The sequence below is a fragment of the Muntiacus reevesi genome, chromosome 1 (assembly GCF_963930625.1).
Source record: "Muntiacus reevesi chromosome 1, mMunRee1.1, whole genome shotgun sequence".
Taxonomy (NCBI): Eukaryota; Metazoa; Chordata; class Mammalia; order Artiodactyla; family Cervidae; genus Muntiacus; species Muntiacus reevesi.
In genome coordinates this window covers 170513183-170540492 of record NC_089249.1, presented here as the reverse complement: position 1 = coordinate 170540492, position 27310 = coordinate 170513183, and the positions used below count along the sequence as shown (strand labels likewise).

General features: G+C 48.5%; 1 protein-coding gene across 1 annotated transcript in view; it reads right to left on the bottom strand.

The window, feature by feature from the left end:
* CSMD2 (CUB and Sushi multiple domains 2) overlaps positions 1–27310 on the bottom strand; it is a 677437-nt gene that overhangs the window by 150640 nt on the left and 499487 nt on the right. Inside the window, exons 26-28 of the mRNA XM_065930495.1 lie at positions 13043–13245; positions 7170–7361; positions 1406–1544 (exon numbers count right to left, since the gene is read on the bottom strand). Coding sequence (XP_065786567.1) covers positions 1406–1544; positions 7170–7361; positions 13043–13245 — 534 coding nt within the window. The remainder of the gene's footprint in view (positions 1–1405; positions 1545–7169; positions 7362–13042; positions 13246–27310) is intronic.

Sequence of the window (27310 nt, the reverse complement as noted above, 5' to 3'; positions counted from 1 at the left end):
GACACCGAGCTAAAGATGAGACTGGCACAGAAGACAGGATGGAGCAGAGGAACCAGTTAGGAGCCTGTGGCAGTAATCTAGACAGGATGCAAAAAGGGCATCAACCAAGACAGTTGCTGGGAGGATGGAGAAGAGGGGAAAAGCTAAGGTTAACACAGCTGAGGCTCTATGCCTTGGCCAATAACAGAAGAAGCAGTGAAAGATGGACAGTGGGGTTGCCCCCCGTTTTCAGAATAGAGATCATCGAGGGGGAGAAGCAAGAGGCTTAGGCTTGTATGTGTTGTAATCACGAAGGCTGCAGGTATCAGACAGAAACAGTCCAATAGTTGGCTATGGAGCCTGCAGCCCACAAGAGTCTGCATGGGTGGCAGACTGGAGCCTCGAGTTTACAAGTGGTGAGTGAGGCGTCAGAGTGGATGAGCTTGTCCAGGCAGACAGAGGGGCCTGTGACAGAGCCTGGCAGAGGGCGAGGGCATGAAAAAGAACCCACAAACTCCCAGAAGAAGCCAGAGAGGGGAAGTCCACAAAGCCAAGGGGAGAAGCAGGAGAAGGATGCAGGGAGTGATAAAGAGATGAGCTTGGACAAAGGGTGGAAAGTGCAGTTTGCTTTGGCAGCCGGGAATGCAGAGGAGTTGCCAGTGGAACCATGGAGTCAGAAACCGGATGTCAGTGATTTGAGAGTGAACAAGAGGTGAGGAAAGGAGAGGAAAGCAGAAACAATTCTTGTGAAGAGTTTGCTTCTAAAAGAAACCAAGGAGACAGTGTTGGAGCTTGGCAGGGGAGTGGCTAGGAGATTCCTGGGCTGTTCCTAAACTGGAGAGGGTGGTAGGAGAAGCTGGTGAGAGTAGCGGGGAAGAATTCAGAAGAGCAGGGGAAAACGACCCTGAATTTCTGAATCTTGGCATCTTCAGAGGTTAAAAAAAAAGAGAGAGACAAACCAAAATAATAGCTACTTTATAAATTACCATAAGGATTAAATAGGGCTTCCCAACTGGCTCAGTGGTAAAGAATCTGCCTGTAATGCAGGAGACGTGAATTCCATCCCTGGGTTGGGCAGATCCTCTGGAGGAGGAAACAGTGATCCACTCCAGTATTCTTGCCTGGGAAATCCCATGGACAGAGGAGCCTGGTGGACTGCAGTCCTAAGGGTTGCAGAGTCAGACACGACTGACAGTCTGAACACAAGGATCACATACGAGGATACTAGGCATGAAGCCACAGAGCACAGTGCCCGGCACACAGGAGATGTTCAAGGAATGCTGGTTTCTCTCCTTTTCTGGACTCCTTCACCTCCCCTGGAATGAAGTCCTGTTCACAGAGGCCCTGTGTATGCTCACCGGGACCCGGGTCTGCACCCCTACCTGCTCTGAGCCCTCCACCTCCCACCCGGGGGAAAGGTACGTACATGTTAAATACCAGGGCGATGACATAGTCTGGCGAGACGGTCACCTTCCAGTCACACTCCTTGCCTGGCGGGTAGGGTTCTGGGTAGTTTGGTGACAGGATGACTCCTGATGGTCCCGTCAGGTCTCCCCCGCAGGGAGCTGAGGAGAGAGGAAGACAAGGGTGAGACTGTCCTCAGCACCTGGTCACCTTCCCACCAGCGGTGGTAGAGGAGGGATTGAGTCTGATTGACCTAAAGTAGAACTTGTTTCTAGGGGCTCAGGGGAAGGGTGGCATGCCATGGGGGTGAGGTCTCACGTTAAAGTGATGGAGCTGTTTGGAACTGGAGATAGAGGAGCTTGCCCAACACTGTCAATGCACTAAATGCCACCAAAATGTTCTTTTTTAATGGTTAATTTTATGTTATAGGGGTTTCACCTTGCTAAGCTATTGAACAACAAAATCAAAATACCTGGCTCTGCCACTTCCTGGCTGTGTGACCTTAGGGAATTTATCTAACCCTCTAGACCTCAGTGTCCCTCCTCTTTTGCAGAGGTAACACCTCTTTCATGGAGCGGTTGTAGATTTGGGAGATGTCTGTGAAAGCATGTGGCATCCTGGACCTCGTCCATATATGAAGCCATTACTAGGCTTTCAGACATGTGAAATACTCGGACTCCTTTCAAGGCATCAGATCCCCTTTCTGGTTGAGCTTTATGGGTTATTTACCACTACTCCCAGTGCACTTGATGTCAGGAGGAGCAGAAAACAATCACATGTATCTGCCGAGCGTGCCTGGCCTCCTATGCTGCCACTGCTCTTGGCACCTGCGTGGGGCTGCAGACACCTAGATACCTTCCAATTTCCTCAAAGGCCTCTTTCCAAGACAGCATGTGTTCCTCCGTTGTATGGAAATATTACAAATCCCCAATTAGTCCACGGTGGTTGCCCTCCCCTGAGAAGACAGGCCTTTCCAGCAGGTGGCGGGTGCGAAGGTGGCCAGGAATATAGCAAGCTGCTCATCCAGAGCCCTTGGGGGGCACGTCCCAGCTCCTGAATCTGGTTCTCCCCTAGGGGGCTGGGTTATTGGGCCGTAGCATGAGGGTCTGATAAAGTGAAGGTTGGGAGGTTGTACGGGGATGTTAACAGGAAAAGATGGCTGAGGCTACAGACATGGCCTGATCTGAAAACCTCAGGGTACCATTGAAGGTTGGCGGTAGAGTGGGCAAGCAGTGAGCCCGCAGAAGGGCCAGGACTGGACGTGGAGGAGGGAGCTGAGGGCGCATCCAGGACTGGACTTCAGAGCAGCCGTTTGCTTGTCCCAGAACTAAGCTTTGCTGTCTCAGTGTAGCTTTTACTAGGGGTGAGCCTAAAGGGCTGGATCAATCCCCAACAGGGTCTCTTTAAAAAATGGGAGGTCTTCAGATGAGGCCATAAGAGCCATAATGTGGCTGAACATAAAACCTGAGGGGTCATGGGTCATGTGGGTTTTTTCTTGTGGGAAATATTTCTCACGTCCCAACTTGAGTACCAGACACACTCCAGTGGACACCTATTAAAAGTCACATATGACATACAGCATTTTAGATCCATATCTCATTTCTATCTCATAACAACTCGGTAAGCTATGGACTATCCTTCCCGACCCAGAAAAGAGGAAACTGAGGCTCAGGGAGGTTAAGGAACTTGCCCAGAGCCACTCTGAGACTCAGACCCACATGTGTCTGGCCCCCAAGCCCATCACTTCCCCCCTGCTTCTGTGCTACCTTGGAGCCACTGGCGACAGTGGGGATGGGCAGGCGGTCCCTCCCTGCAGGCCGGCGGGGGCAGGGTACCCAGGAGAAGAGCTTCTGGGAGTGAGGATGGTCCCTTGAGTTGAGTCTGTCTTGTATCTCACTCACTTCTCCACTGACCCTTCTCGAGACAAGATGGTTCGGTGGATGGGACAGACTGGAGGCCTGTCTGGTCAGGGTGAAACCTTGAAGTTAACAAAATAAGACCACACTATCCTGTACACCGTGTGTGGCCCTGCCCAGGTCGGCCTAGAAAACACAGTGGTACAGCCAGGAAGAGCAGAAAACCCTGCTCAGGGCAGGGGCCCCAGCTCCGGGGACATCTTCTCCTGCTCCCTCCGTTTAGGCAAGGGCGATCAGGCTCCACCTTCCTTCACAGCCCAGGGGTTCCTTCCCTTAACTTTGCACAGATGGGGTGAATCTTCAGGTTTCAAAACTGCTCCCGCTATTTTTCCACCAACCCCCCAAATGCTCTCAGTCTGTCTGGGCTCGAGGCCCCTGCTCTGGCCCAGCTCCCTGCGTGATGACCCCCCAGTATCAGGCAGTCAGGCATCTGTTTCCCACCCAGGACCCTGGCCTGGGCCTCGCTGCTCTTGGCCAGTTGTCCTCAAGGCTGTGGCTGGACTCCTGGGTTGCCGCACCCGCAGGATGGTCGGGTCCTGCTGCTCGGGTGGAGCTGGTAGAGGGCCACAATGTCCCCCTTCCCCTTCTAGGCCCAGGCGTTGGCCAGGAGGACAGCCTTGCAGACTAAACGAGGCCATGGCGACAAGCCAGCAGCACCCATCCTGTCAAGTGGGTGCTCAGTGAGGGCTGGGGTTGGGGTGCCAAGCTGGACCCAGGAGCCGGGTCTCCCTCCCAACCCTGAGCACGGCCTCCAGGCCTCACTCTGGCCCTGTCCACTCCCCACTATGAGTTAGAAACGGAAGACAGGCTCTGCCCTCAGATCCAGGCTTGACCTTACGAACCACCATGCCCAGGTGTGAGTTGGGGGGACAGGCACTGGTCATTCCAGGCGGCTAAAAAGTGGGCCAGCTGTATCGAGGGGTGAGAGCTGTGGAAAAGACCATTGATCTTGACATTATACAGTCCTGGGTTCAAATTTCGACCTGGCCTCCTCCTAGTTGCGACTTTGGGCAAAGCTATCCCACCTCCCTGAGCCCCTGTTTTCTTATCTATAAAATAAAATTTAAGAAAAGAATAATGGCTCTAAAGGCCTCTAATATACACAGTGTTTACTATGAACCAGGCATGGCTCTAAGAGCTTGACAGCATTATCTTATTCAATGCTCCAAACAACCCCAGGAGGTGGGTACTATTATCTTCCATTTTACAGGGCAGGAAACTGAGGTATAGGGAGATGGTGTGATTTGTCTAAGGCCACACCGCCTGTCCTCATGAAGCTGACTCGAACCAGGCAGCTGGAATCCAGAACCCAAGCTCTAAACTCACCGCACAGTGATTTCATTTGAGAAAATGTAGCTACATCCAGCCCAGCACCTATGGTGGGGAGGGCGCTCACAAACGCTTGTTACCTTCCTTTGCTTCCTCCCTATAATGAAAGGGCATGAAGGCCAGCCAGACCCGTCCTGGCAGACAGCCAAGGGAGCTGGAAATGAGGAGGGGCTTGTCACTTCCAGAAGAGGCAGACGCTCATTTAGTTGCAAGGAACATTTCCCCACGCCGAGCGCAGAAGAATGGGTAATGAAAGCCAAATTAACCTCTCTGCCCTGCCGGCTACAAACGCACTGCTCTCGCCGGCTCAGCTTGGGGCTTCCCCCTGCTCCAGCCGGGGCAGCCTCCTGTCAGGACCTGCTTTTCCGTAAGACAAACCAAAGGAATCCCAGCCTGAGACAAGGCTGAATTTGGACGGCACCTCAGAAGTCATCTGAGCCCCCTCATCTCTCTCGCCTCACTAGAATTCCCTCCACCAGATAGAAGTCTGGTTCAGGGAAGGGAAGGGAGTCCAAAAAACGTGAAAGAAGGAAACAAAGAAGGGAAGGCAGGAGAGAGGAAGGAAGACAGAGGAAGGAAGGACAGACGGAGAGACGTGAGTATTTCTTGAGGTCAGAGTTAGTGCTGTCTCACCCCACAACGCCACGAGGCAAGTACGTTTACCTTCACTTTACACGTGAGGAGACCGAGGGTCGGAGAGTTGAAGCAATTTCCCCGCAGCCACTGAACTAGTAAACAGCAAAGCCCGGGACTCCCCCTGTGACCTGTCTTCCTCAATATCCTCTGCTCTCTTGGCGGATCACAGCTGCAGTTGACAAGCGAGCGGGCTCTGAAACCCAGGCCTCGCCTTCCTGTCCCCGGCACTTGCACTGAGCTCCTACCACACACACCCACGTGAGTCCTCACTGCCCCCGAGGGTCAGCACTCAGCGCCAGGCCTCGGGGCCCGACGGGCAAAGGCCAGTCCTCAGCTGCCGGGAGAGCACCTCCCACTGAGCCTGCGTGCAAAGAGGGGGCTGGGCGTCACGGGGGTGGGCATCTCAGGAGGTCCCCGGAAACCATCTCTGGGGTGGGAGTCAGGCGCGTGAAAGGCGTTGCGTTCAGGCTGACGTGGGGGTGACTCTTGGCACTGCCGTATCCTGGCTCTGTGATTTGAGACAAGATATTCAAAGTTCCCAAGTTTCAGATGCCTCTACTGTAAGATGACGGGATGATGCTCATTACAGAGAGCTGCAGGGAAAGCTAAGTGAGGCTGCTGAGGAAAGGTCCAGCACGGACCCCAGGACGCCTGGTCTCTTCTGCCATCCATTGCTGACACAGTACAGAACTAACTACACTCTGTATTTTGCCTGAGGGAAAGAGTCATGTGGACCTGAGCCCTGGAATGTCTGTTTCATTGATTTCTCTTTCTTTCCTGTCCTCCTCTCCTTTCAAGTTCCTTCTTCCTCCCAGCCTTCAGGAGCCAGAGAGCAGGACTGATGACTCAGGCCCCTACCTGCATGAGCTACGTGACCATGGACACATTGCAGACCCTCCACTTCTTCATCTGTCAAGCAGGGAAATCTAAGGACTGAGGACAGAGCTGGGGAACCAAAAGCCAGGTAACCAATCATTTCCTTGTGAAGAAGAGCAAAGGTCTTCCTTTTACATCCAGGCCTGCGAGCGCCCTCCCAGCGCTTCAGGTAAATAGAAGGGTCATTTCAAAACCCGAGGACCCTCGTTACCGGAGGCGACCCATGGTCCTCCTCCCAGTCTATATGGACTGGGCCAGGAGAAAAGGACAAACAGAAAATTTGGGGACTATTTTGAAGTGGAAAGAATCTGTAGTGTGTAGAGTGTGAGTGGGGCTTCCCACGTGGCATTAGTGGTAAAGAAGTAAGTGAAGTCGCTCAGTCGTGTCCGACTCTTTGTGACCCCATGGACTGTAGCCCACCAGGCTCCTCCGTCCATGGGATTCTCCAGGCAAGAACACTGGAGTGGGTTACCATTTCCTTCTCCAGGGGATCTTCCCGACCCAGGGATCGAACCCGGGTCTCCCGCATTGGAGGCAGACGCTTTAACCTCTCTGAGCCATCAGGGAAGCCCAGTGGTAAAGAACCTGCCTGCAAATGCAGGAGACATAATGTTTGATCCCTGGGTGGCGGAGATCCCCCGGAGGAGGGCACGGCAACCCACTCCAGTATTCTTGCCTGGAGAATCCCATGGGCAGAGGAGCCTGGTGGGCTACAGTCCATGGGGTCACAAAGAGCAGGACACGGCTGAAGTGACTTAGCATACACAGCACATGGACAGACACAGAGTGTGAGGGTATGACTGTGTGTGTGTGTGTGTGTGTGTGTGTGTGTGTGTATGTGTGTGTGTGTGTGTGTGTGTGTACATGTGCAGGCAAAGCAGAGTGAGCGTGGAAGCTCCTGCAACTTCCAGCTCTCCTGACTCCCCTGGACAAGACTCCAAATGCAGCTGCCACTTAAGGGGCTGGGAGACCTGGAGGATACAAGCGCTGGGACCAGAGAGCGGGGGTCACACTGCAGTTGCTCTGTACCGATGCAGGTCGGCGGGCTGGGCTGCCAGAAGAATCTGTTCTCGATCTTCACGCAGCTGATCTCCGCGCTCCCCTGCAGCGCGTAGCCGGGGTCACACTGGAACACCGTGGAGTCGCCGGCTTCCCAACTGTCGCCACTCCGGCTGCCATTCTGGGGAACCCCAGGGTCATTGCAGGATGTTGCTGTGGACACTGGGATAAGAAACAGAGGAGAAAGTGGGGTTGCCTAGGTGTCTGCCAGACAGTGAGGCTCCCGGCTCACCACGCTCACTGACGTCACCATTTCCATCACCAAGGTCTCTGCCAGAATCTCCATCACCTCCTGTCAGTATCAGCAGCTGCAGCAGCAGTGCCATCCATCACCTTTGTTTTCACGCCCGTTCCTGCCACCACCTCCACCACCGCTCCTGACCGTCACCTGTTCTACCCGTACCATCACCATCACTGTCATCCATCTATCATGAGATACTATACTACAGTTAAGCATGACTGCCCTGCTATGATAGTAGAACTGAGTTCAATTTGATTTAACGGCACAAGCCTTGTTACAGAGAGCTTTCCAATTCTGCAAAATGTTGCTAAAATGATCCATACGAGGGAGTGACAAGGTAATTAAGAATAAACTCCAATATGCAATCAGAAAGGTCTGCCAGGGAGTTTGGGAGTTGGCCTGCCTGCATGCTGAGTGGTGGCTGAGAAGATGCTGGAGTTACTAAGGTCAGATGAAGGTCATATTCTCCCTTGCATGGCAACCAACCCACAACTCATCAGACTGAAACAGAGAGAAATCTGGTGTTGACAGCGAGTGGCATGGTAGAGTTCAAAATAAACATTACTAGCTGGGATGTTTTAAAAATTCAATAAACCTAGGAATTTGGGAAGATATTTGTAGCCTAATATCAGACAGCGTAATATAGAGAAGCCCGTTTATTCTAAAAGCAAACATCAAATAAATGATGGAAAGGAGGAACAAATGAATAAAAGCATGACTGAAGGGACAAATGGACAAAATGCAGGTGAGGAAACACGCCAAAGGAAAGGGTAAGAGAGGAAGTCCAGAGAAAGGGTTCTGGGGCAGCTGCATCAACCCCAGCTTCCTCCAGGGTCCCCGCCTGTGTCACGGTGCATAGATTGTGTTCGGCAGGCCCTGGAAACAGGAGACTCTGGGAGACACAGGATCAATACCGTCATTGACTTGGAGGGTCAATTTTTCTCAGAAATTCTGGGAAAATAACTTTTACACTAAAGCAAATGAATTTATTATGGAATAAAATGTAAAATTCACAGTAGTTATTTTTTAAAAAAGGATTCTAAAAACGTGGACCATTTTTTAAAGTCTTTATTGAATCTGTCACAATGCTGCTTCTGTTTTATACTTTTCAGCCATGAGGCATGTGGGATTTTAGCTCCTGGATCAGGGATCGAACCCACACCCCCTGTATTGGTAGGCAAAATCTGAACTAACCACTGGGTCTCCAGGGTAGTTCCCACGTTAGTTGTTAAGCAAACCAGGAGGCCTTAGAGAGATTTTATGCTTTCTACATCCTCCAGATCTCCTGGGGATATGTATCCACTCTCCTCTATTACTCGGTGCAAAAGCCCAGGGCAATTGCAGACACTGATATCATTAATTATAAGATCTAGGATTGCATGGACAGGTCCTGGAGTTGGAGTACCTAATTCCTTATACCAGGTAATGCCTAAGAGAGTATAAAACAAACCGAGGCCCACAACCAAATCTGGTTGCATGCCTGTCCTTGCAAACAAAGTGTTACTGAAACACAGGGGTGCTCACTTGTAAACAAGTTGTCTACGGCTGGTTTCATGCTCTGATGACAGAGTTGAGTTGTTATGACAGAGATCACGTGGTCCACAAAGCCTGAAATATTTACTACCTGGACTTACACAGAAAAAGCTTGCCGACTCCAACAAACCGAGGCCCACAGCCAAATCTGGCTGCATGCCTGTCCTTGCAAACAAAGTGTTACTGAAACACAGGGGTGCTCACTTGTAAACAAGTTGTCTACAGCTGGTTTCATGCTCTGATGACAGAGTTGAGTTGTTATGACAGAGATCACGTGGTCCACAAAGCCTGAAATATTTACTACCTGAACTTACACAGAAAAAGCTTGCTGACTCCTGGTTTATGGTACCTTAAAGTCTCCTTTTTTGAAAGCGCATATTAAAACCTATCCTTTGCTTGGATCCAGCTTTAATCGTTAACACCCTCAATGATCTGCTATCGCTATGTTTCAGCCACAGTTGTAAAGTCTCCTTCCAGCACAGCCAGCTCAGGGCCTTCTCTCCCCCACATCCCTGCCCCCAGGGCCCTTGCACCTGCTGCCCCTTCTGCCTGGAACGCTCTTGCCACAGATCTTTCTATGCCAGCTCTGTCTTGTCATTCAGTTTTCAGCTCCAACATCCCCTCCTCAGACAGGCTTCTTTGATCACCTTCTTCTGGGCTTACCCTTTAACCCCTTTCCATCAAATTTGTCACATTACCGTGTTGTGTTCCCTTCATAGCACAACCTGTAATCATCTTGCTAGTTCACGTGCTTTCCTCTATATTGTACATCACTTGTGCATTACTGTGGGAACAGAGACCTTGGCTGTTTTGCTTCCAGTTGTATCTCCAGGGCCTAGAGTGGTACCCGGCACACAGCGGTGTTCAGTAAATATTTCTTAGGTGAATAAATAAATGAACAAACCGTCACCATCAGACACTTACTGAATTTATTTATAAAGTCAAACAAGAACCAATCTTCTCCCTTCCCAATTAAAAGCAGACTTAGCTTTCAACTCCAGCTTTACAGCATATACATGTAAATGATTCTCTGGGAGAAAAACAGCTCACTGTTCTGACCATACAGGGGAGGCAATGGAGTGCGATGATTAAGGGCCTAGGTTTGGGAATCAGACACAGGGATTTTGACCCAGGCTCTTCTACTTATTAACTCTATATGACCTTGAATGAGAAACCTCTCTGGGCCCCACAGCCCACATCTGCAAATTGGATTAATAATGATGCCTGTGCTTTATGGGTTTTGGGAAAATTATAAGAGATAATGTCGCAGAGAGTTTAGGCTGGTGCTGGCTCTATAGGTGGCCGTGATCACGCGTGCCTCTCCTTCAGGGCTCCCTCTCACCTTTTCTTCATTCTCCCTTTAATGCTCCTGAATGTGAGCTGCTCAGCAAAGCCCCCAGGGAGAGGCTGGATCCATGTGGTGCAGACAGGATGTTAGATGTTACACAGTCGTGTTTACTCAATAAAGCCAAGCCTGCACTAATCGTCCCTGGCATTTCTGTACAATCCCCTGTCAAACACACACGATAACGTTAACGTGGGGTTAGCCATTCCCTCTTCCCTAGAGCAGTGCTGGTATTTGCTAAGTGATGACAGCAACAGGGAAGGTGACCTTTCCCAAACCTCGGGTATACCAGCACGCCAGGCCAGGTTGGCACGGCCTTCCTGGAGCCTAGACCAGGTAGTTCTGCCCACTCCTCTCTTTGTGAACCTAAGTGGTACTCAGGGTGACTTGCCTAAGGAAACCCTGTGTTAAGAGAAAACCATGCATTTGTTCATGTCTTCATGTACCCAGTGGTCCACTGGGTAGTGAGTGGGCTCCTGCTGCAGGAGTCTGATGGGGACACAAGGTGGCCCCCACCCGCTAAGAGCTTCCTGTGTGCTGGCAAGTAGGTGGCCAGGTCCCAGGCAAGGCTGAGGGCCTAGAATTGGCGATGTGCTGAAGAAGCCTAAGTGCTGGGGGTGATAGTAGCGACAGCAGTCTATTCTGAATGGGGAGCTTAGGAAGAAGTGGCATCTGAGACGAACCCTGAAGGAGGAAGAGGGTGTCTCTGAGCTGAGCAGTGCGTGGGAAAGTAGCTGGAGCTGCTGGGTGAAGGCACGGCTCATGGGACCGCCCAGGGACTCTGGCCCCCGGGGCAAGTCTGAAGACACACTGCAGGTCAGATACTGCAAATCTGTGGGGGAAATTCGCCCGTGCAATGATGGGCCTTTTGTAAAACCGTTCCCATCAGCTTCAACACAGAGAAAATACATATCTGGCTTAATTATTCCTAATTCTCCTTTCCCCAGTGAATGGACTGAGCTGTCTCTTTAGTATTCCACTCTCTTTACTGCTGGGAGAGCTTTCTATGGCATATACCAGCAATCTCCAAAAGTTTGTTTCATGAAATGCTAGTCTTTTGAGATAGCCTTGGAAAAAGTCACCCATGATAAAATATGTTTGAGAACTGTGACCTGCCCGACACCTTCTGAATTCATCTGCATTAGCAGAACAGATGTTCTCGGAGGCTCCAAATTACAGATAATCTCTTTAGGTCTGCCTCAACCTAAGCACCTTCCTGACATAATTTGATCAGGCAGACTTCCTTTTCCTGCAATACCAATGAACTGCCCGTGGACCTCATGGTGACAGATGTCAGGAAATGCTTATCTAAAATGACTCTTGTGGCCCCACAGTGAGACTCTAATCTTGGGTCAGTTCAGTGTTACTGGGTGATCACTAGGGGCCCTCTCCATGGGTAAGTGGGTGCCGGCTTTCCAGTAAGAAGACTCCCAGTGAATCCCACAAGGAGCTATTTCTCATGAGGCTGGCAGCCTGTGTGAATGTTAAGCGGGCAAGTTACTGAGTACATAAGAACATGGTCCTGGAGACCCTCGTGTGTGCCAGCCTCCCACCCCACACTGCTAAATGCTGGTCTCCATGGAGAAGACAGATGCCCAAAACAGCTGGAAGTAGGCTCTGAAATGCCATTACAGTCTTACTGGTGCTGGAGATACACCCAACCACCCTTAGTTGATCTATCTACCAGGTGAGAAAGTGACGGCAAAGCCACGGCCCAGGTGCCACACAGCCCTGCTCTGGCCATCACCATGGAAACCACCTCCTCACACCCACCGTGGGTAAGGAGATAGATGGTAATGAGACAGCTGCTGTATACTAAACATAAGCGGAGACAGAGGCAGAGTCACCCGTGCAGGAAGATGAGTGATGCAAGAGGCACTTCAGAGGATATGAGATGATGCATCGCAGGAGAGGAAGGACCATCACAGATGCGCGTTTATATCAGGACTTGGATGTCTGAGCACTGCCCGTTTTTGGTAGCTCTCTGTAATGCTCCTCCATGCTTGGCTACCACAGTACATAAGTAATTGAATTTAGATTACTCATATTTGGCTCCCAGTCCTTACTGAGACCTGCACTAAACTAAGAATCAGAGTGTGTGATGTGTCAGATCAGTTCTTCTGAAATTGTGCCCCAAACCACTGCCAGCTTGTTCCTGCCCTGCCTCCCTCCACACACTCCAGGTTTCAGCCAAGGACAGCCCTCTTCATCTGGAGTCCATGACCCTGCCTCTGCACCTCTTCACATGCTCTTCACACCCAAGATGCCCTTTCCTCTCTTACTCATATAATAAGGACCCAGGAATCCTGCATGTCTAATTCTATGACAACTCTAAGCCCACGTCATCATTGACCATGCCCTCCCTGAAATACTGTCTGTTTTTCTGCAACTTCTACTCATCGTTTGGGTCAGAGCTTGAGCATCGTCTTTCCTGGAACATCTTCCTTGATGCTCCAAGGTGACCTTAACAGTTCACACTCCTCTCTCCACATACTCGTAGATTTGCATGTCAGTGTCTATCTACCTGCCTGTCTCCCCCTTTAGAGTAAGCTCGGCACAGATGTTAGTGCCAGCATTGCCCATAAACCAGGCACAGAGCAGATGCTCAACAAACATCTTTACCCGAGTGGAGAGATGAAGGAAAGAGGGGACTTGAGGGAGGGGGCGGGGGGGGGGGGTTGAGGCAGGACTGATGCAGGCGGGTGGTGGAGGGTGGACACAGACCTGAGAACTGAATGGCGAAGCCCTGCTTGCTGGTGAAGAAGTCGGTGCTGAACTGAAGAACGACGGAGTTGAAGGTGCTGTGCAGGTCCTTGGGCAGGGCCGGGCCGCTGAGCTCCTTCAGCAGCACCCCGCTCTCCACCGGCCCGTCCCAGATGCGCAGGACGTCGTGGACCTCCTCTGTGTCGAACACCAGGAAGTGGAGCCTGCGTGGGGAGAAGAGGCAGGTGGTCACGCAGGGCTCAGCCCCCTCCTTCCAGTGGTTTGCGGTCAGGGCAAGTCATACACCGAAGAAAGACTTGCAGGAAGGAACAGGAAGAGATGTCCGGCAGTTATGCTCTCAACTTCCTTCTCGACTGCTCTGCCCACTGGGGATCACTAGAAACGGGGACAAGAGCGAGGGAGGCTAGATTTTGTGCATCTTGTTTATTATTATGAAACCTCCTGTTGCCACCTCCTCAGCTCTACACAGCAGTCCCCAGACCTCACTCCTGAGTCTAGTCTGGAACGGGATGCTGAGAAGGCAAAGTTTGGGGAAAAAGGATATAGGGAAAAAACAAATATTTGGTCAAAATCCCAGCAAGTTGTTTGTGGATATTGACAAACTGACTCTGAAGTTTATATGGGGAGCAAAAGGCCTATGGGAGCCAACACAGTATTGAAGGACAGGTCTGGAGAATTGACACTACTTGACATCAAGACTTACTAGCAAGCTACATTAATCAAGACAGTGTGATATCAATGATATAATAGACAAATAGATCAAAAGTCCAGAAATAGACCCATATTAATACAGTTAACTGATCCTTAACAAAGGAGCAAAGGTAATACAATGGAGCAGAGAGAGACTTTTCAACAAATGGTGTTGGAACTATTGGACATCCACATGTAAAAATGAATCTACACACAGACTTTATACCCTCCACAAAAATGAACTCAAATAGATTACAGACCTAAATGTAAACGTAAAATTATAAAACTCGGAGAAGATCACATTTTCTTCACATTTCTTCACATTTCTCCTATGTGAAGAAGATTTTCACATAGGAGAAGACTCAGATGACCTCGATTATAGTGATATAATATTAGATACAATACCAAAGACAAGATCCATGAAGAAGGCAAGTGATAAGGTGGACTTCATTAAAATTAAACATTGCTGTTCTGCAAAAGATAACAAGATGCTAAAATCCCAGGATGCTCAAGTTCTTCATACAGAATGGGCTAGTATTTGCATAGAACATCCTCTTGTATGCTTTGAATAACTTTTAGATTACTTTCAATACTTAATACAATGTTAATGCTATGTAAATAGTTGTAAATACAATGTAAATGCCATGTAAATAGTTGCCTGTGCAGAGCAAATTCAAGTTTGCATTTTGGAACTTTCTGGATTTTTTTTTTTAGCATATTTTCCATTTGAGGTTGGTTGAATCTGTGGATCCTGAATATGTAGATATGGAGAGTCAAATGTATAAAACTTAACAGTAAGAAAACAAATAATGTGATTAAAAATGGGCTAAACCTTACCAGATACCTCACCAAAGAAGATATACTAATAAAAAATGGCAAATAAGCATATGAAAAGATGTTCCACATCATATGTCACTGAAAAATGCAAATGAAAAAAAAAGGAAGTAAGATACCACTACACACCTACTAGAATGTCTAGAATCCAGAATACTGACAGTACCAAACACTGATGAGGGTGTGGGGCAATGGGGACTCTCATCATTGCTGGTGGCAAGACAAAATGGTACAGCCTCTTGGAAGACAGTTTGGCGGTTTCTTACAAAACTAAGCATACTCTTAACCATATGATCTCTGGATTGTATTGGGTCCCTCAGTATTTACCCAAAGGAGTTGAAAATTGATTTCTACACAAAACGTTTCACACTGTTGTTGGAGTAGCTTTTTTCATAACTGCCAAAACTTGGAAGCAACCAGGATGTCCTTTAGTAGGTAAATGGATAAATAAACTATGGTAATCCAGACAACAGAATATTTTTCAGCCCTAAAAAGATATGAGCTATTAATCCATGAAAAGACATAGAGGAACCTTAAATGCATATTACTAGGTGAAAGAAGCCATTCTGAAAAGGCTACATATTGTATGATTCCAAATATAGCATACACTGAAAAAGGCAAAACTATGGAAATAGCAAAAAGATCAGTGATTGCCAGAGGCTAGGTCAGGGAGAGGGGAAGAACTGGTGAGCCAGAGGATTTTTAGAGCAGTGGAAATACTCTTATGATACTATAATAGTGGATACATATCATTACACATTTGTTCAAATCTTTAGAATAATGGGTATGAAGAGTGAACCCTAATGTCAATGATGGACTTTGGGTGATAATGATGTGTCAGTGCAGGTTCATCAATTGTAACAAATGTACCACTTTGATGGGGGATACTGATAACGGGAGAAGCTGTGCATGTGTGTGGCAGAGGGTCAATGGGAAATCTCTGTCGTTCCTCTCAGTTTTTCAGTGAACCTGTGCATGCTCAGTTGCTCAGTCGTGTCTGACTCTTTGCGGCCCCATGGACTGTAGCCCACTAAGCTCTTCTGTCTGTGGGATTCTCTGAGCAAGAATACTGGAGTGGTGCCACTTCCTCCTCCATGGGATCTTCCTGACCCAGGGGTTGAACTTTCATCTCCTGCGGCTCTTGCATTGGCAGGGAGATTCTTTACCACTCAATCCACCTGGAAGCCTAAACCTGCTCTAAAAATCTAAGTCTTAAAAAAAGTGTATGGTGGGGAGCAAAGGTCATAGGTAACGTTAGCATCTTTGGGAAGCTGGTCCAGATGCAGTGGGGGCAGGGGTGAGCCTACATCTTTGTGTCCCAGAGTAAAACTTAGATACCAGCCTGTCTCTCTTTCTCTCTCCTAATCAGCATTTTTTAAAATTTTTGAATAATTTTAGACTTACAAAAAAGTTGCAAAGATAATACAGAGAATTCTTACAGACCCCTCACCACCTCTGCCATTTTTAACATCTGACATTTCCCTGTGTACATCTGTCACAACTAAGAAAGCAACATAGGTACGTTACTATGAACTCAACTCCAGACTTGATCTTGACCTCACCAGTGTTGCCACTGATGTCCTTCTTCTGTTCCAGGATCCAGTGCATTTATCACTGTTGGTGGTTTGGCGGCTAAGCTGTGCCTGACTCTTGCGTCACACTCTTGCGTCAGTTGTGTCTCACTCTTGTATCTGACTTGGGCTACAGTCCTGCCAGGCTCCTCTGTCCATGGGATTTCCCAGGCAAGAATACTGGCTGCTGCTGCTGCTAAGTCACTTCAGTTGTGTCCGACTCTGTGCGACTCCATAGATGGCAGCCCAACAGGCTCGCCTGTCCCTGGGATTCTCCAGGCAAGAACACTGGAGGGGGTTGTCATTTCCTTCTCCAGTGCATGAAAGTGAAAAGGAAAAGTGAAGTCGCTCAGTCATGTCTGACTCTTCGAGACCGCATGGACTGCAGCCTACCAGGCTCCTCCGTCCATGGGATTTTCCAGGCAAGAGTACTGGAGTGGGATGCTATTTCCTTTTCCAGAGGATCTTCCCAACCCAGGGATTGAACCCGGGTCTCCTGCATTCGCTTATGGATTCTTTCCCACTGAGTCACCTGGGATTCTCTCCACTTATCACTATATCTGTTTAAAAATGTCTTTTAAAATTATAAAAATAAGGCATGCTTGAGGCAGAAAAAGGCCAACAATATACAGATGACCTGAATTTTAAAAAGTCTCACATCAACTAATCTGTTCTCTAGAATTTTCCACTTGATTTTAGGTTTGCTGTACATTCTTCCAGATTTTTTTCAATGTGCACACATACATCCCCCCACCATGGGGACTATATTTTACATAGTTTTATGTAACTTTCTTCACTTAATACTGTATAATAGAGAGCTACATCTAGTTCATTTTTTTCCTATAGAAAGGTATATGCCTATATTTCACTATTTCATATAATACTTCAAGGAACATACCCATCTTTATGTAGTGTTTTTCATTTATGTTAAGATTTCAGTTGAATTGTAGAAATAATTTGGGGGTGAATAGGTATATATTTAAAATTATTGATAAAACCTGATAAATTATTCTCTTAAGTAATTGTGTCAACTTACATTACCACTGAACAGCATTCATATGACTCTTCTCTCTAAACTTCACCTTACTAACATCAGATATTACAATGTAAATATATTCTACATTAAAATACTTGCCCATCTGCTAAACTGAAATGGAATTGCACTAGAGTTTTAAATTTAGATAATTTAGTAAGGTTGCATATTTTTGCATATATTTATTGGTCATTTGTATATATTCACACCTCTTATCCATCTTAATTGAGTTATTTGTCTTTATAAATTCTGTTTACACATTATAATTTTTAAATATTTATTATCCTTATATACATATATTCCTTTTTATATATTTATTGCTAACATTTTCTCCTAGTATCTGGTGTCGCTTTTCCTTCAATTTTTGCTTGTGGTGTCCTTTTTTTTTTTTTTTTTTAATTTTATTTTATTAGTTGGAGGCCAATTACTTCACAACATTTCAGTGGGTTTTGTCATACATTAACACGAATCAGCCATAGAGTTATACGTATTCCCCATCCCGATCACCCCTCCCAGTGTCCTTTTTGGTATAGGAGTTACTCATTCTATGTAATCAAGTCTGTTAATATTTTCCCTTAAGGATATTGAATGTCATGATAGGCTTGGGCAAACCCTCTTCTTCTCCCAATGATTAAAAAGCAAAACTTTAATATTTTCTCAGAACTTGTGTAGTTTAATTTTTCAGGGGTTATAGGTTCATGATTTTCCCAAATGGGCTACCTACCCAAAGCAGCCTCTTCCACATTCTACCTAGATGCTCAGCTTACTTCTCTCTGAGTATTTGTTACAGTCTGACCTTAGTTTATTGACTTGTTCACCACCCCCCTCCCCAACAAGAACAGGACTTTCCGAGTGTGGGGCCATGCCCCGTTCACCATGGGAGCCCTGCTGCCTGGGCTAGGTCTGACTCTCCCAGTGATGCTCATGAGTACCTGAGTGAAGAACGCCTGTGGCTGCACAATCTGGGCTCTCTCTCTCAGTGGGTCTGAAACCTTGGCCATGGGATCTGAGTCTAGACCCTTCTCCATTCCTGGACTCCCTCCTTGGCCGAGACAGAATTCACCTTGATACCCGGAGTGCAGCTGCTTGGCTGACTTCAGTGTTCAGTCTCATATTTTGATAATTCTTACAGGGCAAGCTCCCCTTCATATTTCCCCCTGCCACATTTCTTAGCTAATTTCCCAAATTTACCCTTTCAAGTTCCTCCCAATCCCATGGATACTACACTTGAAACTGCACACATTTATTGATGGATTTGGGCAAACATATCTTTACTTATTTTCCCTAGCCGAGAACACTGTAGATGCCTTAACTTATTTACGGCTTAGTTTATGTCTTCTGGTAAGGTCTCATGGTTTTCCTCTTTGTACTCTTCCTCTTAAATTCATTTTTTTTTAGTTTTCAGCTCCACTGTGAGTGGAATTTAATTACCAGTTACATATTTATTGTTGGATATGTGTGCGTATTTCTTGCTTTCAGTCACCAGTAAAGTTCCAGCAGGATTCAAGCTAAGTTCTTGGATTTCCTAGGCAGACCCTTTTATAGGTACAAGTGGAGCTTCTTCAGTACCAGAGCTGTGGGGGTTTCTTCAATGGCCATGTTCTAGACCCCCTGGCAGGCCTCCCCTCCAAGGGCTTCTGATGAAAACAGAGGGGCTTCTCTTCGAGGTATTTCACAGGCAACAGGGCGGCAGACTGGGGCCCCACACTTGACTGAAGGGGGGAAGGAGAGCCCCAGCAAGCAGAGCAAACAAGTGTCCTCCCTGCTGTGCTAAGCTGCCCCTGGCTTCTCTGCTTCCTCCGTGGTCTGTGATGCACTGGGAAACCGTTGGCCACCCACCGGGGCAGACCGTGGGGTGGCTCTGTGGTATCGCTGCACATGCTCTCAGGGAAGAGAGGGGCTCATGGACCAGGCGTGTCAGGGGATGGAGGAGGAGATGAGGCTAGAAGTCTGGGTGGCATGAAAGGGGAGGTTAAAGTGCCTGGGAGGAACGGAGACTCCCACACCGGACTTCCAGGGCGGTGAGGATGTCATGGGGACAGAGCTGGATTGAGAGGGATCTCAGGATTAGCTGACAGAGTTTGGGTTTAATCCTTTTCTGGTCAGAGACCAACTGAGGTCCCTGAGGGTGAATAATGGAATGAATGAGTGAGTAAATTGAAGAATCAATAAATGAAGCCTCAGGGGGGTCAGACTGATGGGACGTGTGAAAAGAGAGACTATGGAGACTAAGCAGAAATGAAAGAAAACATATTCATACAACAGCCACTGTGTACAGGGCAGTTTCAGCTGATCCCACCAAGTCCTCGCGGGCATCTTTAGTTTGTAGGTAGCATCACTGTCCTCTTTGAAAATGAGAATACAGACGTTCAGAGAAATTGAATAACTCGCTCAAGGTCAAGGGCTGGTCAGAGAGCAAGTCAGAACCACATTCTATAAATACAGTCCAGGTCAGACCTTGGCACCTCCTCTCTTGCCCCCGACAACACCACCTGCACCTTCAGAAGGAAGAGGTGGTGCCAAGAGCCATGCCTGACCCCGTCAGTGATCAATAGTTTACATGTGAGCCAAACATAAGGTTAAGGGGCTGATATGCAAGACCTGGAATTAAAAGTGCCAGTTCACTGCATTCAGCTTAACGGGTCCGATAATCGGACAAAGTCAAAGGCTTGGCATTGATGAGGTCAACAGAGGTGAGAGGAGGAGACCCGAGATGGAGGAGGAGCCTGAGGTCCTTTGCACGCAGAAGCCACGCTGCTTGGCAACGGAGAGGAGAGAAATTGAAGTTCCAGACCTCTCGCTGCCTTTGTTTATGGAAACACCTCCTGGATGCTGGGTGCTGGAAGATAAAGGGGAAGAGGACAGACAGCGTGCCCTCTGCCACTTGTCTCTGGAAATGGGCAATCCCCGCACACACACAACCCCATCAGAATGGCTGATGGCACATGGAATGGAGGCAACAGCAGAGCACTGAGTTAGTGATCGGGTTAGACAGACTGGCCAGGAAGACCTCTCCAAGGAAGGGACATTTAAGGAAGAGGAAAGGCTCAAAGGGAGGCAGCCATGTGACAAGCTGGACAGGGCAAGAGGTGGGAGGATGCTTTCAGCAGATAAAGGGCAGCCTGAGCAAAGGCTCTGAAAGGGGAGCCGCTTGGAGCATCAGAGCAGCAGAAAGGCCATCGAGGCTGTCCCTGGCCCAAGAGAGGCAGGCAGAGGCCAGGTCTGCTGGGGCCTGTGGGTTAGAGAAAATGGTAGATTTTATTCAATGGATGAAGGAATGTCATGGAAGGATTTAAGCTGAGCCCTTCCAAGGTCACATTCTCATTTGAAGATCACGCCTGTGGCCAAATAACAGCCTGGTAACGGCAACACTGGATGTGGGGAAATGAGCTCAGCGAATACTCCGGGTGCTGGGGACCTCCTTCATGATACATCCTTGAAGTCAGTCAGGGGCTTTGCCAAGCCAACCGCGTGTATTAAGACTCTTATTGAGGACATTTTTCATCCCATAGAAACCAAGTCTAATAAAATGCTAATTAGAGGTTGTCATTGGTAAGGGTACTTCTGGACCCAAGCAGACATTTGGGTTTGCCTAAGCAGCCCCCCTGCAGGTGACCATCCGGTCTCCTTCTGGCTTCGCCCATATTGAAAGTTGTCTGGGGATCCCATGCCCACCAAGCTGTGGGAAGGTGATCCTTCATCTTGACGCCTTGCGCATTTTGTGTACTTGTTTCTTTGGGCCTCAGACACAACACCCGGCACGGAAGAGGGAGGGGTGTGCACATCACGCTCTGGGCCGAGAGCTGCCGAAACGTGTGCTGTGTCTGTGCCCTGGAGGCTGCCCCTGTTTATTGAGAGAGATGCACACAACATAATACGTGCAGGAGCTGCTAAGCGCGTGGGATAAATAAAGTGCCATCGAAATAACCAGCGGAAGAAGAGAACTGATCCCGTGCTGGAAATCTATGTGCCTTTGTGCATATTGTCTGACATGCTCATGACAAGCCTGTACACTGGGGCCTCTTTCTGGCTGTCTTGCTGGGGAGGGAACTAGAGTCCCTAGGGGTTAACTGGGATGACTTGCTGGGGGCCAGGGGTGCATCGGACAGCTCACAGGGTCAGAGGCAGTATTCAAACCACGTCTGTCTGGAACCAAAGGCCTTTCATTGTCTTCTCCTAATTGAGAGAGGCAAGGAAAACTTCAAGGAGGAGATTGTCTTTGAAGCGGTTTTGGAGAAAGAAAAGCAAAGCACAAGGAGAGTGAGACAGGAAGATGATTGGGAGAGAGGGAGAACGGTGTTACAGAGGCAGACACAGACAAGCTAGTAATTGATCTTCTGCACCCAGACTCTTTCCTACCCTTTCGGTCCACCTTTTCCACCAGGGCCAGCTGATTTTTCTGAACCGCGTATCTGACCAGTCATTCACCTTTGCCTATAGAATACAGACAGGTTTCCTGGGGGATAACTGCCTCCTCCTCTTCCTCTCAGTCTTCATGCAGTTCTTTTCCTCCTCTGGCTCTGGGGACTGCCCTCTGCCCAGATGTTTCTAACATCTGCGTGTGCCCTCACACCACCTGCAGTGACTCGCATGATCTCCCACCAAAAAACCTGTTCAAGTCCTAATCCCCCGTTCCTGTGAATATAACCTTATTGGGAAATAGGGTCTCTGTAAATGTCATCAAGTTTAGATCTGGAGTAGTGTGGGTCCTGAGTCCAGTGCCTGCCGCCTTTCTAAGAGAAAGGAGAGGGAGATTTGGAAACAAAGGCATCGAGGAGATGCAAGGATGAACACCATGTGAAGATGGAGGCAGAGATCGGAGAGATGCATCCACATGCCAAGGAAGGCCAAGGATTGCTGGCAGCTAACCACCAGGACCTGGGAAATGACACAGATCCTTCTCTAGAGCTATCAGATGCAGCGTGACCTGATGCACTCCTTGGTTTTGGATTTCTAGGCTCTAGAAGTGCGAGAAAATAAATTTCTGTTGTCATTTAGTTTGTTACAGCAGCCCTCGTAAACGAATACACCATCTGACTAACACGTCTTAGTAGATATCCCACCTCCAGTTCGGGAGCTTTTCCACTGGCTTCTCCATATCCTCCCCGGGACCTCAGTCTGGTGAGATGCTCCTCTACGTACTCATGAGTATCAGAGTCAGCCTGTCTTACTCACCTGTCTCACTGAGTTCCTTAACTGTTGTGTTATGTCTCCTTCACGTCTGTACCCATAGTACCGAGGACCAGGCCTAATCTACACTAAGCTTCTGGTTTGGTTGAACTGATGAATGAATGGCTCATCAGCATTCAGGGACACCCACAGTCCAGCCAAACTCACCCACAGTCCTTGCTGTGTGTATCATTTGATGAGGGGCAGCTTAAATCCTGTATGCTAAGGAAGATACTTCCTATTTCACTACAGGTTTTACTGCCCATATCCAGCCCCTGGATCCAGCCCCATCTCACAACTGTGTCTTTGGCACCCTATCACCACCAAAGTGTCAGGACCAGACTGCACAGATCCTGGGCCAGAGCTGACTTTGCTTAAAACCAGGAGACACGTGGATACTGCGGCCATGGCCTCACACTCTCCAAGTACAGCTCTACAGGTCTTCTGACCAATATTCACACATCCAATCAACGGATAGCAGGCACTGGGTACAGATACATGCCAGGCACTGGTGATACAGACAAGAACTTGGCTGGTTTCTGCCCCTAAGTGTGGAATGATAAATACTATGGTACAGATAGGCAAAGAGAAGGCCGCTACCTCAGGCCGAGGGGTGAGGCAAGGCCCCTGGAGGAGGGAGCAAGTAGGCTGAGCCTTGGGAGATGAGCAGGATGTGTCCAGATGAAGGGGCTGTCAAGGACTGTGACAAGGAAAGGGGATGGTCAGGCAGAGAGGAGAGGCTGCTCAAGGACATGGATGCGGTGGGGAGATGGGCACGCCCAGGACACCACAGGTTCTTCAGGAAGACAAGAACATGAGTGCAGGTGGGTGAGACTTGAAGCTCTGGGTTAGGACAAGCCCACCCAATGAGCAGGCAGTGTGAGTCACATACCGGGAAGGGAGTCCTGGAGGCGCAGCGCATCAAGGATGAACAGAGGAAGAGAAACCCATGAAGGTGACTAACAATGAGGAGTGGAGGAGGCAGAAGGTAAACCAGAAAAAGGTGCATCCCGGGGAGCCAGAAGAGGAGACAGTCTCAGGGCAGGACAATGCTGTCCCAGCCGCGAAAGAAGGCAAGGCGGGCATGGCCCCTGGGGTCCTGGAGAGAGGAGTTTCCATGGTGCTGGGGTATGGCTGGGGGCAGGGAGCTGGGAGCCCTGTTCCCACAGAGGAGGGCCTCTGGGTTGGTCTCAGTGTTCTAAGCCTGCCTGGCATGCAGCCTGGGCCTTCCTGATAGGCGACTCCAGCTCAGCTCACCAACCCCGTGGGCCTCTCTCCCATTCCCCTGGGAGCTGCCTGGAAACTCTGCTTGCTCTCTCTCCGGGGCTCGATCTGCATTTCCGATTGACTGACACTCTCTTTATAACTCCAGGGTGCCAGGACGGCAGGACCAACCCTGTTCTGGGGTTTCTTTCTACAGAGTCCCACTTTCCACCCCAGTGTCCTGACAGCAGGTCCCCAGGTGAGGGTGTCCCCACCTGACCCTCACTCCCTTAGCTCTGCCCACCAGTCTGCCACTAGGACTCTCCCTGGGCTTTGCAGGTAAGGCTCATGACACTCAGCTTCAACCACTGCCAGAACTTTCATTTCAGAAGCTAGGAGAGCATCGAATTGTCATTGTAGGAGGCTACACTCCTCAGATGCTGTCCGCAGGCAAACTCGAGTCTGGTCTTCAGCTCTCAGTTTCTGAAGGAAACTTGAAGCAGTGGGCGTTTCTTGGGTACTTCCCACCTCCATCATTTGTATCCATCACAGATTAGAAAGATGCATAAACTAGAAAAGACTAAAAAAAAAAAAAATCATAGCATCTTTATGTTGATTTCACTTGCCTTCCGACTAGCCCCAGAATACAAAAAGGGTTACAGGTGCTTTCAAGTCATCACCACTGCGTGAACACAGTGGATGCTGCACCAAGAACAGTCGTAACAACGGATCCTCAGGGGAAAACAACATGAGAAAGAACAGCTGCTGCAGGGTGGAAGGGGGTCAGAAATCACTCCTGCCCCCAAATGAGAATGCAGCTTGAATTATCCTCAGTGACATTGGAAATTACAATAAGAAAATAATACTTGTTTTACAAAATGCCCCCCTCTGAGCTACGACACTGCAAACCAACAATTAAACCATGATAATAATAGCAGACAATAATAATTAAAGCATTGTGCCATCCAAAGAGCAAAAACTGAGAAGACGGACCAAAGCCCAAAGCATGCATTGGTGTCTAGAGCAAAATTAGAGGCCCTCCTTTCCTGCTGCCAGCTGGTCTTCAGCAGACACAAAGATTCTTCTTTTGTTATTTTCCTAAGTGAAAGAACGGGGTTTAGGTCACTGAAGAAGCTGCAGTGACTGGTGCTCTGGGAGGTCAGGGCTGTGCACAAACGCAGCACTTAAGCTCCTGCCTTGGGTTTCACTCTTCCTTGCCAAGTAACCTTGAACCACTTGTTCTCTAGTCATCATCACCCTGCACATGAAGGCTCCGTGACTGCCCATCATTAGCCAGAACCTGCCCTGGAGGCATCAGGGATTCTTTGAGGGCTGGAGTGTCTTTGTCCTTCTTGGAAGAAATGTTTTCCATGAAACGAAGCTCTGCTTTCCAAAGAGGCTCTGACAAAGCAGCTATGGAGTCAAAGACTTGGGTTCAGACATTTACTGCTAGTACTTGATAGTTAATTGAGTGGCCTGGCAAAGCCTCAGTTTCCTCCTCCGTAAAATGGCAGTATCATTATCATAAAGTACCTAGCACTGTCTGATACATAGCATAAAATCAAAAAAAGGTAAAATCACCTGAAACAAACTCCAGTTTAGATCTATTTACTTAATTGACTCCACTAAGAGAGATGCATTAAAGTCTTCTATGATTGTCAATTTCTTCCTGTTTTCCTGAGAGATATTGCTTTATGTTTTCTTGTTAGGTTTAAGTGAAAGTGTTAGTCGCTCAGTCGTGTCCGACTCTTTGCGACCCCATGGACTGTAGCCCAACAGGCTCCTCTGTCTGTGGGGTTTTCCAGGCAAGAATACTGGAGTGGGTTGCCATTTTCTTCTCCATCTTTTTAGGTTATTTGGTGCATAAAGATCCGCGACTGTTGGCATAATTGTGGGCTAAGCTTTTTATCACATTTTATTCTGTCTATATGTGTGTGTGTGCGTGTTTGCGCGTCTCCTGCATTAGCAGACAGATACTTTACCACTGAGCTACTAGGAAAGCCCTATATGTAGGCAGCACCTGTCTGGGTTCCCCGTGTTATATAGCAACTTCTTTATTTATGTGCGTTTTCAGGCTAGTCCTTTGCCTCAAATTTTACATATTTTATTTTTCTTCTGTTTAGCAGCATCTTTCTCCTTTACCTAACCTGAGAATCTTTTTCTTTCAACATGGAAGATTAACTTGTGGGACCAGCTCATGGCTCCTTACAGCTCCCTCCCTGCCCACAGGCTGGTCAGCAAATGCTCCACACATTAACTATAGAGGCTTCCTTTTCCTGGGTACCCTCTCCTCAGGGCCGGCCTCTGGGATGCCCACACATCAGTTCGCTCACTCCTTTTGCAGACTCTTAGCTCAGCATTTCAATCTTACACCCTGCTCTCCCACCTGACCTTGCTTCTTGGTTGATCCTTCACTCTTTTCCCACTCTCTCTTCCCATTCCTGAGCTCCTGAAGCCTTGGCCTCTCCAGGGACCACCTCTTCTCTTCCCATCTCTCCTACCTCACACCGTGCAGCAGTCAGACAAAAGGGAATTTAGACTCATTATCAGAACCGATATGCTTGTTCTTCAAGCAGTGATGATGTTATGTGTCCATAGACTCTTGTTTCTTCTTCCTCCCGGGCACAACCTCTCTTATAATTAGGTGAGCTGGGAAAAGTGTTTTGGTTAATGGGATATGGAGGAAGAGCTGACTCGTAAACAAATTTGTTCCACTCTCTCTGATGCCTTTTCTTCCCCTGCTCTGTTGGCCAGATTTAGGGTGCACTGGAGGATGGTGAAGGCAATGGCACCCCACTCCAGTACTCTCTCCTGGAAAATCCCATGGATGGAGGAGCCTGGTAGGCTGCCGTCTATGGAGTTGCTAAGAGTCGGACACGACTGAGCGACTTCACTTTCACTTTTCCTTTCATGCATCGGAGAAGGAAATGGCAACCCACTCCAGTGTTCTTGCCTGGAGAATCCCAGGGGCGGGGAAGCCTGGTGGGCTGCCGTCTATGGGGTCGCACAGAGTCGGACACGACTGAAGGGACTTAGCAGCAGGAGGATGGTGAGGCTCTCAGGTGGAAGGAGCCGAGAGCCTTGAATTACGCTGTGGAGGGGGCATCCCTGCCCACACATACTCAGGGCCCTGCTCTCTGTGGCAGACCAGCATGGGATTGTGAAGTGAGTGAGAAATGAACCTTAATTGTGTTAAAACACTGAGATTTGGGGGTTGTTCGTTACATCAACTAGCTATTGGGCTTCGGTGGTGACTCAGCTGGTAAAGAGTCTGCCGGCAATGTGGGAGATCTGGGTTCGATCCCTGAGTCTGGAAGATCCCCTGGAGAAGGGCATGGTAACCCACTCCAGTATTTTTGCCTGGAGAATCCCCTGGATGGAAGACTGGTGGGGCTCAGTCCAAAACACTGAGATTTGGGGGCTATTTGTTACATCAACTAACTGTTACTGCTGACTAATACAGGTTTATCTCCATCATTCTATTTTTTGCTTGTTGTTTATTATGTTTTCTTGCTATTTCCTTTTTCTCTTGGTAACATGCCTTGGTTTTCATGCTTCCTTCAGTGATTTGCAAAATATACATTTTGTTTTTAATTCTACTTTGAAGTGAAGTCACTCAGTTGTGTCCGACTCTTTACGACCCCGTGGACTGTAGCCCAACAGGCTCCTCTGTCCATGGAATTCTCCAGGTAAGAATACTGGAGTGGGTTGCCATTTCCTTCTCCAGGGGATCTTCCCAACCCAGGGATCGAACCCAGGTCTCCTGCA